Source organism: Musca domestica, unplaced genomic scaffold, assembly GCF_030504385.1.
Source record: "Musca domestica strain aabys unplaced genomic scaffold, Musca_domestica.polishedcontigs.V.1.1 135, whole genome shotgun sequence".
Classification (NCBI taxonomy): domain Eukaryota; kingdom Metazoa; phylum Arthropoda; class Insecta; order Diptera; family Muscidae; genus Musca; species Musca domestica.
In genome coordinates, this window is record NW_026712181.1 from 355,927 (window position 1) to 371,829 (window position 15,903).

General features: G+C 32.6%; 1 protein-coding gene across 1 annotated transcript in view; it reads right to left on the reverse strand.

Moving 5' to 3' along the window:
• LOC131800976 (protein serrate-like) overlaps nt 1-15,622 on the reverse strand; it is a 103,148-nt gene extending 87,526 nt beyond the window's left edge. Inside the window, exon 1 of the mRNA XM_059118881.1 lies at nt 15,422-15,622. Coding sequence (XP_058974864.1) covers nt 15,422-15,601 — 180 coding nt within the window. The 5' untranslated portion in view covers nt 15,602-15,622. The remainder of the gene's footprint in view (nt 1-15,421) is intronic.
• Nucleotides 15,623-15,903: the final 281 nt, after the last annotated feature.

Consider the following 15,903-nt stretch of genomic DNA (forward strand, 5'->3'; position numbering starts at 1 on the left):
GAATTTTTTAAAGAATATTTTTTCAAGGAACAATAGAGACGTGGATTTTTTAAAGAATATTTTTTTCAAGGACCAATAGAGACGTGGATTTTTTAAAGAATATTTTTTCAAGGACCAATAGAGACGTGGATTTTTTAAAGAATATTTTTTTCAAGGACCAATAGAGACGTGGATTTTTTAAAGAATATTTTTTTCAATATTTTTTAAAGAATATTTTTTCAAGGAACATTAGAGACGTGAATTTTTTAAAGAATATTTCTTCAAGGAACAATAGAGACGTGGATTTTTTAAAGAATATTTTTTCAAGGACCAATAGAGACGTGGATTTTTTAAAGAATATTTTTTTCAAGGAACAATAGAGACGTGGATTTTTTAAAGAATATTTTTTTCAAGGTCCAATAGAGACGTGGATTTTTTAAAGAATATTTTTTTCAAGGTCCAATAGAGACGTGGATTTTTTAAAGAATATTTTTTTCAAGGTCCAATAGAGACGTGGATTTTTTAAAGAATATTTTTTTCAAGGACCAATAGAGACGTGGATTTTTTAAAGAATATTTTTTTCAAGGACCAATAGAGACGTGGATTTTTTAAAGAATATTTTTTCAGGCATAAATAGAGGAGTGGATTTTTTAAAGAATATTTTTTCAGGCATAAATAGAGGAGTGGATTTTTTAAAGAATATTTTTTCAGGCATAAATAGAGGAGTGGATTTTTTAATGAATTATTTTCAAGGACCAATAGAGGCGTGGATTTTTTAAAGAATATTTTTTCAAGGGCCAATAGAGACGTGGATTTTTTAAAGAATATTTTTTCAGGCATAAATAGAGGAATGAATTTTTGAAAGAATATTTTTTCAGGCATAAATAGAGGAGTGGATTTTTTAAAGAATATTATTTGAAGGACCAATAGAGACGTGGATTTTTTAAAGAATATTTTTTCAGGCATAAATAGAGGAGTGGATTTTTTAAAGAATATTTTTTCAAGGGCCAATAGAGACGTGGATTTTTTAAAGAATATTTTTTCAAGGGCCAATAGAGGCGTGGGTTTTTTAAAGAATATTTTTCAAGGACCAATAGAGTCGTGGATTTTTTAAAGAATATTTTTCAAGGACCAATAGAGGCGTGGATTTTTTAAAGAATATTTTTCAAGGACCAATAGAGGCGTGGATTTTTTAAAGAATATTTTTTAAAGGCCAATAGAGACGTGAATTTTTTAAAGAATATTTTTTCAAGGGCCAATAGAGACGTGGATTTTTTAAAGAATATTTTTCAAGGACCAATAGAGGCGTGGATTTTTTAAAGAATAATTTTTCAAGGGCCTATAGAGACGTGGATTTTTTAAAGAATATTTTTTCAAGGGCCAATAGAGACGTGGATTTTTTTAAAAAAATTTTTTTCAAGGGCCAATAGAGACGTGGATTTTTTAAAGAATTTTTTTTCAAGGGCCAATAGAGACGTGGATTTTTTAAAGAATTTTTTTTCAGGCAGAAATAGAGGAGTGGATTTTTTAAAGAATATTTTTTCAAGGGCCAATAGAGGAGTGGATTTTTTAAAGAATATTTTTTCAAGGGCCAATAGAGACGTGGATTTTTTAAAGAATATTTTTTTCAAGGTCCAATAGAGACGTGGATTTTTTAAAGAATATTTTTTTCAAGGACCAATAGAGACGTGGATTTTTTAAAGAATATTTTTTTCAAGGACCAATAGAGACGTGGATTTTTTAAAGATATTTTTTCAAGGACCAATAGAGACGTGGATTTTTTAAAGAATATTTTTTTCAAGGACCAATAGAGACGTGGATTTTTTAAAGAATATTTTTTTCAAGGACCAATAGAGACGTGGATTTTTTAAAGATATTTTTTTCAAGGACCAATAGAGACGTGGATTTTTTAAAGAATATTTTTTTCAAGGACCAATAGAGACGTGGATTTTTTTAAAGAATATTTTTTCAAGGACCAATAGAGACGTGGATTTTTTAAAGAATATTTTTTTCAAGGACCAATAGAGACGTCGATTTTTTAAAGAATATTTTTTTCAAGGACCAATAGAGACGTGGATTTTTTTAAAGAATATTTTTTTCAAGGACCAATAGAGACGTGGATTTTTTAAAGAATATTTTTTCAAGGACCAATAGAGACGTGGATTTTTTAAAGAATATTTTTTTCAAGGACCAATAGAGACGTGGATTTTTTAAAGAATATTTTTTCAAGGACCAATAGAACGTCGATTTTTTAAAGAATATTTTTTCAAGGACCAATAGAGACGTCGATTTTTTAAAGAATATTTTTTTCAAGGACCAATAGAGACGTGGATTTTTAAAGAATATTTTTTTCAAGGACCAATAGAGACGTGATTTTTTAAAGAATATTTTTTCAAGGACCAATAGAGACGTGGATTTTTTAAAGAATATTTTTTTCAAGGACCAATAGAGACGTGGATTTTTTAAAGAATATTTTTTCAAGACCAATAGAGACGTGGATTTTTTAAAGAATATTTTTTCAAGGACCAATAGAGACGTGGATTTTTAAAGAATATTTTTTTCAAGGACCAATAGAGACGTGGATTTTTTAAAGAATATTTTTTTCAAGGACCAATAGAGACGTGGATTTTTTAAAGAATATTTTTTCAAGGACCAATAGAGACGTGGATTTTTTAAAGAATATTTTTTCAAGGACCAATAGAGACGTGGATTTTTTAAGAATATTTTTTTCAAGGACCAATAGAGACGTGGATTTTTTGAAGAATATTTTTTCAAAGACCAATAGAGACGTGGATTTTTTAAAGAATATTTTTTTCAAGGACCAATAGAGACGTGGATTTTTTAAAGAATATTTTTTCAAGGACCAATAGAGACGTCGATTTTTTAAAGAATATTTTTTCAAGGACCAATAGAGACGTGGATTTTTTAAAGAATATTTTTTTCAAGGACCAATAGAGACGTGGATTTTTTTAAAGAATATTTTTTTCAAGGACCAATAGAGACGTGGATTTTTTAAAGAATATTTTTTTCAAGGACCAATAGAGACGTGGATTTTTTAAAGAATATTTTTTTCAAGGACCAATAGAAACGTCGATTTTTTTAAAGAATATTTTTTTCAAGGACCAATAGAGACGTCGATTTTTTAAAGAATATTTTTTTCAAGGACCAATAGAGACGTCGATTTTTTAAAGAATATTTTTTTCAAGGACCAATAGAGACGTCGATTTTTAAAGAATATTTTTTTCAAGGACCAATAGAGACGTGGATTTTTTTAAAGAATATTTTTTTCAAGGACCAATAGAGACGTCGATTTTTTAAAGAATATTTTTTTCAAGGACCAATAGAGACGTCGATTTTTTAAAGAATATTTTTTTCAAGGACCAATAGAGACGTCGATTTTTTAAAGAATATTTTTTTCAAGGACCAATAGAGACGTGGATTTTTTAAAGAATATTTTTTTCAAGGACCAATAGAGACGTGGATTTTTTAAAGAATATTTTTTCAAGGACCAATAGAGACTTGGATTTTTTAAAGAATATTTTTTTCAAGGACCAATAGAGACGTGGATTTTTAAAGAATATTTTTTTCAAGGACCAATAGAGACGTGGATTTTTTAAAGAATATTTTTTTCAAGGACCAATAGAGACGTGGATTTTTTAAAGAATATTTTTTTCAAGGACCAATAGAGACGTGGATTTTTTAAAGAATATTTTTTTCAAGGACCAATAGAGACGTGGATTTTTTTAAAGAATATTTTTTTCAAGGACCAATAGAGACGTGGATTTTTTAAAGAATATTTTTTTAAAGGACCAATAGAGACGTGGATTTTTTAAAGAATATTTTTTTTCAAGGACCAATAGAGACGTGGATTTTTTAAAGAATATTTTTTTCAAGGACCAATAGAGACGTGGATTTTTTAAAGAATATTTTTTTCAAGGACCAATAGAGACGTGGATTTTTTAAAGAATATTATTTTCAAGGACCAATACAGGCGAGGATTTTTTACAGAATATTTTTCAGGCATAAATAGAGGAGTGGATTTTTTAAAGAATATTTTTTCAGGCATAAATAGAGGAGTGGATTTTTTAAAGAATATTTTTCAGGCATAAATAGAGGAGTGGATTTTTTAAAGAATATTTTTTTCAAGGACCAATAGAGACGTGGATTTTTTAAAGAATATTTTTTTCAAGGACCAATAGAGACGTGGATTTTTTAAAGAATATTTTTTCAGGCATAAATAGAGGAGTGGAGTTTTTAAAGAATATTTTTTCAGGCATAAATAGAGGAGTGGATTTTTTAAAGAATATTTTTCAGGCATAAATAGAGGAGTGGATTTTTTAAAGAATATTTTTTCAGTCATAAATAGAGGAGTGGATTTTTTAAAGAATATTTTTTCAAAGGCCAATAGAGGAGTGGATTTTTTAAAGAATATTTTTTCAGTCATAAATAGAGGAGTGGATTTTTTAAATAATATTTTTTCAGTCATAAATAGAGGAGTGGATTTTTTTAAGGATAATTTTTCAAGCACCAAATACCGAATATAATTCGTACAATTGTAGTACACATTTCCGAAACCACATTCATATGTCCAAGCTACACATGAACAGCAACCCTAATAGCAAATTTCGGATTTCAAGCACTATCTGTTCAGCCAATACCAAATTTTCGTACAATTATAGTACACATTTCAAAAACCACCTCCATATCTCAATTGCAAATACCAAGAGAGACCTCAATATCAAATTTGAGCATTCCAGCCCAATCCCCTCACTCAATATCAAATTTAGTACCATTTACTACTTTTCGTACACCGCCAAATTTTATACACAGATACCATCAGTAATCTAATCGATCAAATTTCAGAATTTTTAACTCTTTGGTACTTTTCGTACACCTATGGCGCAAACTTCCAAGAATCCTTTTGGTACATCTATCATGCACCCCATCAGTGACTCCCATTCCAAATTGAAGAGTCCTTCATATATCCCCCATATAACTGTACCTCCGTATATTCGGTATTTTGATGATTTTAGCCAAATGGTGCAGGGTATTCAAAGATCGGCCCTGCCGAACTTACAGCTTTTTTTACATGTTTATTAATATAGATAACATCGGTAAAAAAAAATTCTCCTGGTTTCTTAAGGATTAGTAAGGGTAAAAACGAGAATGTGATACAAGCAGGTCTATGTTAAGATAATTTTTCAGAGACAATCAGAATACATATGAAAGACTTTTTAAAAATATGAAGGACTTTAAAATTATCGGAGTTGTTATTGTTTTTTTTTTCATTTTAGGCCTATTTTTAAGAAATCCAAAATTGAAAAAAGGACAATCCATTGAACTCCCTCTTCTAAATTTAATCATTCATTAGAATTTGTCTATGGTCAACATTGTATCAGAAAAAACACAACTCGCTGTTCTTTTGAGACCAATCAGTTAAGGCAAACTCTTCAAAGCCGGAATTTTTGTAAGCATCAGAAAAAAGAAGAAGATTACATTGGGAAACACATTGATGATGATGACGATCACAGGTGTGGATCTGGGAACAGAAAACAAACACACACACTTATATCGATAACATTTTCCTCTTTTCTTCTTCACATACGCTAAATGACCAATGAGAAAAAAAGAGATCCGCAGATACTTTGCAATGAAAAACCAGAATATAAACAAGACAAGAAGAAAACTTAAATCAAGACCAAAACTGATAATGAAAAGCCATGGAAGTCGATGACGAAAATGCCGAAGAAGAACAAGAAAAAATGTTTACAAAAAATTGAAGAACAAAAAAAAAAAAAACAAGAACAAGAACAAATAAACAAAGAATGTCATGACATTAACCGACATTGATCAATCCTCACGGAAAGCAAAAGGCGATTATACGCCAGTCGCTGTTTGCGATTTTGTCAAATATGAGCCGGTCGACAGTCCGTCCGTAGCTGATGGACTTTGAGAATGCCTCAGATGAGAATGTTGGCCGATTCGTTGATGCAGTGCTGGATGGTGAATGAAACACTCACTAGCGACGAGGGATACAACAACAACACCAACTATAATGTGTGGCGTTGGGAGTTTATTGAGCTGCAGTGATATTGCCATTGCCATCCATGGTTGTTGTGATCATCGTCGTTGTTGTTGTTGTCAAAAGACTAATGCCACCGAAGTCCAGCGAATTGACAGTTGTGTTTATTTCTGTGTAATATTGGGACTCCTGGTGAAGATGTAACCCAACAGCCTGAACGACTTGGGGAAGTGCTATAATTGAGTATTTCTTTAATGGAGGACAAAATGACTTATAGAAATGTGGGGTTTTAAATGATTGGGTATACGAAAGAGATTTTGGGGGACATCAAAATATAAAAGACGTTATAAGGGTCCTATTAAAAAAAAAAACGTGAATGTCTTAAATTTTTAGAAAAAAAAAAGAAAAAAAAAGGAGTATTGATTCAATTTTGGAGCTCTTATATCTTTTCTCTATAGAAGGGCTCATTTCTAAAAATCGAATTTCCAAATTTTGGCAGTATTCTATGCAGAGAGGAATTTTTGAAAGGACCTTTTGAATACCGACGTAGTCAGAAATAGCTTTCGAAGCCATATCTCTGAAGACAAAATAGAGTTTCCCAGCAAATGTCCTGAAATTATTTTGTAATTCATAATTTCGGAAGGGCTCGGATTCCTCTGGTTACGTCAATGGTATCATTTTGGAAGTTTAGTAAAATTTTAGACTTTTCGTAACCTTAAAGCTCGAATTTGGCAGTATTCTATGCAGAGAGGAATTTTTGAAGGGACCTTTTGAATACCGACGTAGTCAGAAATAGCTTTCGAAACCATGGCTCTGAAGACAATAAAAAATAGAGTTTCCAGGAAAATGTCCTGAAATTATTTTGTAATTCATAATTTCGGAAGGGCTCGGATAGCTCTGGTTACGTCAATGGTTTCATTTTGGAAGTTTAGTGAAATTTTAGACTTTTCGTAACCTTAGTGCTTGATTTTCCAATTTTTGACAGTGTTCTATGCAGAGAGGAATTTTTGAAGGGACCTTTTGAATACCGACGTAGTCGGAAATAGCGTTCGAAACCATGGCTCTACAGACAAAAAATAGAGTTTCCCAACAAATGTTCTGAAATTATTTTATAATTCATAATTTCGGAAGGGCTCGGATCTCTCTGGTTACGTCAATGAAGTTTAGTACCATTTTAGACTTTTCGTGACTTTAAAGCTCGATTTTCCAATTTTTGGTAGTATTCTATGCAGAGAGGAATTTTTGAAAGGACCTTTTGAATACCTACGTAGTCAGAAGTAGCGTTCGAAACCATGGCTCTGCAGACAAAAAATGGAGTTTCCAAGAAAATGTCCTGAAATTATTTTGTAATTTATAATTTTGGAAGGGCTCGGATACCTCTGGTTACGTCAATGGTATCATTTTGGAAGTTTAGTACCATTTTAGACTTTTCGTAACCTTAAAGCTCGAATTTCCTATTTATGGCAGTATTCTATGCAGAGAGGAATTTTTAAAGGGACCTTTTGAATACCGACGTAGTCAGAAATAGCTTTCCAAACCATGGCTCTGCAGACAAAAAAAATAGAGTTTCGAAGAAAATGTCCTGGAATTATTTTGTAATTTATAATTTCGGAAGGGCTCAGATCACTCTGGTTACGTCAATGGTATCATTTAGGAAGTTTAGTAAAATTTTAGACTTTTCGTAACCTTAAAGCTTGAATTGCCAATTTTTGGTAGTATTCTATGCAGAGAGGAATTTTCGAAAGGATCTTTTGAATACCGACGTAGTCGGAAATAGCGTTCGAAACCATGGTTCTGCAGACAAAAAAATAGAGTTTCCAAGAAAATGTCCTGAAATTATTATGTAATTCATAATTTCCGAAGGGCTCGGATCGCTCTGGTTATGTCAACGATTTTGAAGGACTTTTATGCGAAGAAGTCTCTTAGAAAATTGTCTATCCATAGAAGTATATTTCGACTTAATCTCTGTTTTCTATACAACACCTTTTGCAGGTCATCAATCCGCCAATAATCCTTTTGGGTTCTTCCTTTTAAAGAAGAGCTCTTAATGTCTTCTATACAAAGACGTACAAAAACCTTCTTTTTTTAAAAAAAAATTTTTTTGAAGAATTTCGATGCAGAGTTGGGACGTATCTATATAGAAAAGACCCTTGCAAGGTCTTATCTTTAGAGAAGATATTTCAAAGTTATTACGTAAAAATAATATTTGTATTTCATTCTTCTATAGAAGATCTCTCGAAGGACTTTCTTCTATGGAGGAACTTTTGCAGGTGTTCTATCAAGGGAAATCATCTCCCATTCATAGAAGGCTTTTTAAATCCCCCAAAATCTCAAGCCTATGAATGTGTTCGATTCGGCGAAGACCTTTCGAAGATCTTTATTTAAAGCAAGAGTCTTTAGAGATCTTCTTCTCAGAGAAGACATTTTGGAGTCTTCTATACAGAGAACACCTTTGGATGAATTTTTTTTCCTTCCTATCCTTCTTCGAAAATGACTTAAATGACTTCCTTCTATAAGGAAACTTTCTAAAGTGTTTTTCCCACCAATAGATACTATTTTGCAGATCTTTTATGCAGAGAAAACTTTTTGGTTAACTTTTCCATCCAGATAAAACCTTCTGAAATCTTTTATTCAGCAAAAAACGTTTTAAAGGTTTCTCTTCGTCAAAGACCCTTTGGGGGCACTTTTATTCTGAGAATACCTTTGACGATCTTGTTTCTAGATAAAACTTTGTTTCTAGATAAAATTTTTTCTACAGAAGACTTTTGATAGGCAACTAAGAAATGTTCTTTGATTGGAATTCCATTTTATAGAAGATCATGGACCTCTTTCTGCAGAGAAATTTTTTAAGGTCTTCTATCAAAAGAAAACCTATGGAAGATCCCTTACTGAAGATCAAGGACCTCTTTCGGCAGAGAAATTTTTAAAGATGTTCTATCAAAAGGAAACCTATGGAAGACCTTTTACCGTCCATAGAAAACCTTTTGAAATTCTTCTATCCATTTCTTGTCGAAGATCTTCTATTTAGCGAAAGCCTTTTGAAGGTATTTTATTCCTGAAGGTCTTCTATACAGAAAATAACATTTTCAAGATGTTACATAGATGACCTTTTGAAACTCTTGGAAGGTCTTCTACCTATTAAAGCCTCTCAGGAAGTCTTCTATCTAGAAAAGGCTTTTAGAAAATCTATATAAGTTCTTATATCCGGAGAAGATCATTTGTGGATTTTCTATTAAAACATAACATTTTGAAATTCTATATAGAGGAGAAGGCTTAAAGAAGCCAGTAAAAAATGGAGAAGGCCTTTGGAAGACCTCCATTCTAGAGAAGAAAAGACTTATTTCTAGAGAAGAGATTTGGAAGGTTTGTTTTTCTAAATAGGTTTCTCTATTTTTTTACAGAGCATATCTTGACATTTTAAAGGTCTTCTACTCATCAAAGATATTTTGAAAGTTCTATATTCAGCATAGATCTTTCAAAGATGTCTTTTTAGGTCTTTCCACCCAAACATAAAAAAGGAGAAGATCCTTCGTAGATTTTCTATTAAAACGTAATATTTTAAAGTTCTGTATTGAGGAGAAGACTTGAAGAGAAGGTCTTTGAAAGGCCTCCATTCTAGAGAAGAAAAGACTTGTTTCTAGATAAGAGATTTGGAAGGTTTGTTTTTCTAAAAAAATGTTCTCTAATTATTTTTACAGAGGATATCTTGACATTCTAAAAAATGTTCTCTAATTTTTTTATGGAGGATATCTTGATATTTTGAAGGTCTTCTACTCAGCGAAGACCTTTTGAAAGTTCTCTATTCAGCATAGAACCTTTAAAGGCATCTTATTCGGCCTTTCCAAGCAAACAAAAAAATTTGTAGTCTTTTTTGAAAGACCCTTGGAAAGTCTTCTTTTTAGGAACAGCTTTTTTTGAGAAGGTCAGGTGAAGATTCTTTATTGAAAGAAAAACTTTTTCAGGTCTTCTGTCCATAGAAGTCCTTCGGAAGTCTTCTTTAAAATCTTCTATCAAGAGAAGGCAGGGGAGACCTTCTATTCAGAAAGAAATCTTCGAAGGTCTTCTATCAAATAAAGGTGGTTGGAAGATCTTTTATTTAGTTAATATTTTATTGAAGATTTTATTTCCGGATAATACCTTCAAATGAATTTCTATCCGGAGAAGACTTTTAGGAAGTCATCATAAAAGAGAAGAAGGTGTCCTTCCATCCATAGAATCCTTTTTGAAGGTTGTCAAACCAGAGACGACCTTTTGAAAGATATTGTATCTATAGAAGACCTTAGTGGATTTTAGAGGATCTTTAAAGGGTTTTCAATTTTGCCAAGATATTTCCTCTATTAAAACAACAACTTTTTCAGATCTTCTATGCAGTCAAGACCTTTTGAAGATCCTCTTAACAGAGAAAACAATTCGAAAGAACCCGTTTTTGAAATCTTCTATGAAGAGAGTTCTCGCTCTATGAAAAATGTCGTTTTATGTAAGATCTTTCAAAGTTCTTTTTGGCCGACCTTAAAGGAAACTTCTAGAGAATATATACTCAAGTCAGTTTTTTTATGGAAACCTTCTTTCTATAAAATACCTTATAAACGCTTTTTTTCTGTGGAACGCTTTTTAAAGATCTTTTGGATGTTTTAAATGTTTTTATTTCTCTACAACAATCCTTGAAGATCTAATTTTAAGGGAGGACCTCACCAAGTTCCTCTCTTTAATTTTCCCATTGATAAGGTTCTTCCCACTTCGTTCTGATCCACCCAAATGTTTCCGGCTGGCTGGCAGAGGCGCATTCCACCAGAACCTCAATTTCATTCACATGACAATTGAAGATGTTACAAATGCATGACCGAGCTGTTCAGCATTTATTCCCTGCATGCCGGGCTCGTTTGGATGGCTAATCAATACCGGTTACAGGTTCCAAACTCCTTGTGCAACACGGTTCTGTTTTGACATTGATGTGTGGCGGTGGTGACAGCAGTTAGTGGCAAAGTTTGACTTTGACAAAAGCATGGAGAAGGAAAAGATTGGAGGAAAGAGGATGGGAGTATATCTTTCCATACCAAATTCGTTTCGGCTTTATAACAATCTCTTGTGGAGAAGTAACTCCTCCCTGGCTAATTACCATTTCTCTGGAAAAAGTCAGGAATTTTGCTTAAAAGTGAAAATACCAAAAACATAAAATTCATTTCGATTTAAAGGCTTGGATGGCTGGCTGGCTTTTTTTGTTTTGGGCCGAAAGATATGGCATTTTTTTTTGGGGGGGATACTTGAGACACAATGACCATTTAGTTGTGACCAAAACGGATAAGTTCACCATTGTTGATGGAAATGATGCTGGTGGTTCTGTTTGCCGAGTTCCAACCTAAAGGTGATTCTTATCGATTGGTGTTGCCTTGCTGGCTGCATTTGGCTGGCTTGGATGAATGAATGGCCCGACGGATGGATAGATGGCTAAGCCATCTTCCCAACAAAACAAAAAATCCCGAAACTTGTATGAGGGAGCAAAAACGAATGCCAACTGCCAAAGCGGTTTATTCAATTGTTGTTTTGGCCAAGTATGTGGCACATCTTCTTTTTCGTTCCGCTTACTTTTTTCCTCCGCTTTTCGAAGTCTTTGGAATTTGCATGACATCGTCCTCATTAACGAGTTGTCATCCTCTTTAATGGCTGGTGTGTGGTTCTGTTTAACATACAAAAATGGGAATGCCTCAAAAGCTGTGCCAGCTGAGGAGAAAACTTCGAATAGAAGCAAATAATACCGCATTTGGTTTAAACAACATTGACATTGAAATGATGATTGAGTTGGAAATGGGTAGGAAAAAGGGGTTTTTTGAAAAAAAGTAAGAATTGAATGGAAAATCTAACAAATAGAGGAAAATTTTCTTATGTGGAGAACTATGTCCTGACTGCCCAGTGCAACTGGCCCAAAAATATGCAATAAATATCTTTTGTCAGAAGATTTTAAAATTGTTCTTTTTTTCAGAATTATAGACATTGAGAAATACCTTCACGGTTTAGAAGATCTTCTTTCAATAAAATATCTTCAAAAGAGCTTCTCTGCATAGAAGACCCTCCATTTATCTTCTGGGAGACTTCTGTGGATGGAAGACTTACAAAAGGTCTTCAATAGATAGAACCCCAACTAAAAACAGCCAAAGGTCTTCTGGACAAAATGGTTCCGAGGCTAGTTTACACATCAAGTAAGAAGTAAATGTCGATTTAGCGAAGTTCGTACTTCTGTCCGTCCGTCTGTCTGTCCGTCTGTGGAAATCACTCTAGAGCCCCGAACAAATTGAAGTAGCTTGATAAAATTTTGCTCAAATGTATGTTATATCTGAAGGACTTTTGGTATTAAAAATGGGCCTTGTAGGTACTCGATTTGGTATAGCCCCCATATAACGGTACCTCCCGAGATTCGGTGTTTTGATGATTTTAAGGAATTTATTCACCAGAATTATTTCAAATTTGGTATTTGAAGTCCATAATGGATATTGTCTGTCCAGGTTCACGTCTTCGAATAGCCCCCATATAGTGGTACCTCTCGATATTCGGTATTTTGATGACTTTTGCGATAATATTCACAGGAATTGTTTCAAATTTGTTATTTTAAGTCCATAATGGATACTACAGCCTAAGACAGAAAATTCTCTGTGCAGGTCTACGTCTACGTAGAGCCCCCATATAACGGTCGGTATTTTGATTTTATCGACATTATAACCAATTTTTTTAAGTTTCGCAGTTGAATATTGTAATGGCTTATGACAAATGTTACCTACGCAGGTTTATGTCGTCGTATAGACCCTAATATAGTAGCTACATTCGGTAGTTTTAAGATTTTAACAGAATTTTAAACGGATTTTTTTGTTTTTGAGAATTGCCAAATTCCTTCTAAATGGTCGAGGGTATTCAAAGTTCGGCCCGGCCGAACTTACAGCTTCTTCCCTTGTTATAGCATATTTTTAGGTGGAAAAAATATATATTATCTATGGGTATCTATATTAATAAAAGAGTAAAACAATTGACTTACTGACTGACTTAACGATTCATCAACGCCCAGATGAAACGTCTAAAGCAAGAATTTTGAAATTTTGGCTGAGGGTCATTCTTTGTGCAAAGGGGACAGAAGGGCTGAGTTTTTCAAAATGCTCGATATCAAAATCCATACCAGAACGGTATGAAAAGTATTGAAAGGCGCTAAATATGGCACCCTTTGTATTTGAGGTAACAGTAACAGCTAAAACTCTTCAATTTGGAATGAGGGTCATTGATGGCGTGTATGATAGATGTACCAGAGGGTTTATGGAAATTCGCACTATAGGTGTACGAGAAGTGCTAAAATATGCTATATTTTGAACCACATTTCGTATCATGTTGGTAAAGTTGGTACATTTTAAATTTTGGAAGAACCGGTAGAGTTGGAATCCTAATATTTAGAAATAAGATTACTATTGCATTAAATGGAAATTCGTAGTTATGAGTACTAAACGGTACAAAATTTTGGTTCAATTTTAATTTCAATTTTTAATTTATTTTCTACGCAGTAATGAGAATTTGTACATAAGAGTATTACCGATAGAGCTGGAAATTCGAACGTATCTATAAAGTATAGTATATGGTACTAAATTTGGTACAATTTGTTATTAGATGGACCGATAAGAATGGAATGCTGAACTTTGGAATTTGAGTTACTGTGGGAGTGTATGATTTTGGTTATGTATGAAGTTTGGAAATTCGTACTTATGTACTAAATCGTACTAAAGTTGGTGCCAATTGGAATTGTGTTAAACCGATGGAGCGGGAATCCTGAAATTTTGAATGAGAGAAACTGATGTAGTGCAGGATAGATGCATCAAATAGTTATGGGAAGTTTGAATTTGGAGTTATTGGAAATTTAAGAAATGTTCTAAAATGTTACAAAACTTCTAAAATGGTACCATTTGATATTTCGTACAACAATGGTTGGAAATGGGAACCATAATTGTGCGAAAAATACTAAACCATCTTCATATCTTAACCTATCTTAAAAGTACTTGATGGTACCAAATTTGATACTGGGTGAAGGGATAGAGATACAATTCTGAAATTTGATATTCAAATAAATGTTGGCATCTGAGTTTAAAATTTGGGCGGTTGTTTGGAAATGCGTCCCATATCATATTGGGTGATATTGGGTGAAAGAGTAGAGCTGAAATCATGAAATTTTATGCCGAGGTCCCTTTTAATGTCTGTGGCTAAGATATGAAGTTGGTTTTGGGAAGGTGTACTATAATTGTACGAAAAGTACAAAATGGTACTAAATTTGGTATTAGGTGAAGAGATAGGGCGGGAATCCTGAAATTTGATTTTGAGGTCTCTGGTTGTAACTAGAATTGAAATATGGGGGTTTTTTTTGGAAATATGTACCATAATTGTACGAAAAGTATTAAGTGGTACTGAATTTGGTAATAAGGAAATTACATAGCAGAAATCCGGAAAAAAATTATATTGAGGTCTCTGTAGGTATCTGCGATTGATATATAATATTGGGTGTCTGGGTTAAGATATGTATTTTAATTGTACGAAAAGTACTAAATAGTACCCAATTTGGTATTGGGTATTAAGATGTTGCTTGACATCTGAAATTTGGTATAAGGACGATGTTTATGTGTAGCCTGGTCACATGGAGGTTTATTTAAAGGCGTCCTATATTTGTACGAAAAGTACTAAATGGTACTATATTTGGTATTGGCTGAAGAAAAAGAGATAAAATCCTGAAATTTGATATTTAAATAACTGTTGGTATCACAGGTTGACATTTGGGAGTGCTTTTTTTAATGAGTCCTATGTTAGTACGAAAAGTACTAAATAGTCTTAAATGTGGCATTCTGCGAAGGGTTAGAGCTGAAATAAAATATTTAGGTATCTGTTGGTGTCTGGAGTTAAGATATGGAGGTAGTTTCGGAAATGAGTACTATAATTGTAATAAATGGTACAAAATTTGGTATTGGGATAAAGCTGAAATTCTGAAGATTCATATTGAGGTCACTGTTGGTTTCGAGGGTCTACATATGGAAACGTTGATGTAGTTTTGAATAGGAAACTTTGATGTGGGCCAATTTTTTAATGATTTTACAAAATTTCCTCCGCGGTAAACCTCAAAATTAAAGATTTTTAAGACTTTTCGGTGTAAATGGTAAACATTTTCCTATAATTCTTTCCGAAAATGGAAAAATTTGAAAAATATATTTATGCCCTAGAAGGTCTGAAAATTTAGTACGATATATGAAGTTTTGATTAATACATTTTGTCAGACTGAACAAATTATGCACTAAGTATTAAAATTGGCCTGACACGAACTGTTGGAACAATTCTAACATTTTAAGGCGGGCATTCTCCCTATTATTTCAATATATTTTATATTTTTATATATATATTTTTTGTACTTACCTTATTAACTAAAACACTTAAAATTATGAAAACAATAAATGTTGACATTCGGATTGAACTGGTGACGTTCATTTTTCTACAATTCGAACTGCAGGCTGGTGTATAGCTGGAACGGTTTCTGTGGGAATTTATCCGTGTACAGCAATTCGGAGATTTTCGACGAAAATGTTTTGTAAACATTTTACAAATGGCAGGTATTGATCGTTGTGATGGTGATGTTGATGTTAATGACGACAGTTGTGACGTTGTTTGTGAAGTCATATTTAAAATAGTATTTTGTTTGTTTTTTTTCTTTCGTTTTATTTCACTACTAATTTTTTTTTTTGAAATTGTAAATTATGTTTTATTTAGTTTTTGTTGTGGTGAACATTGTTGTCGTTTTTTTTCAAATTTTTTTATTGTATTTATTACGCATTTATATATTGTAGTTTGTTTGGATATATTTTTCGTTGTTCTGTATGAATTAAAAAATAGAACAAAAT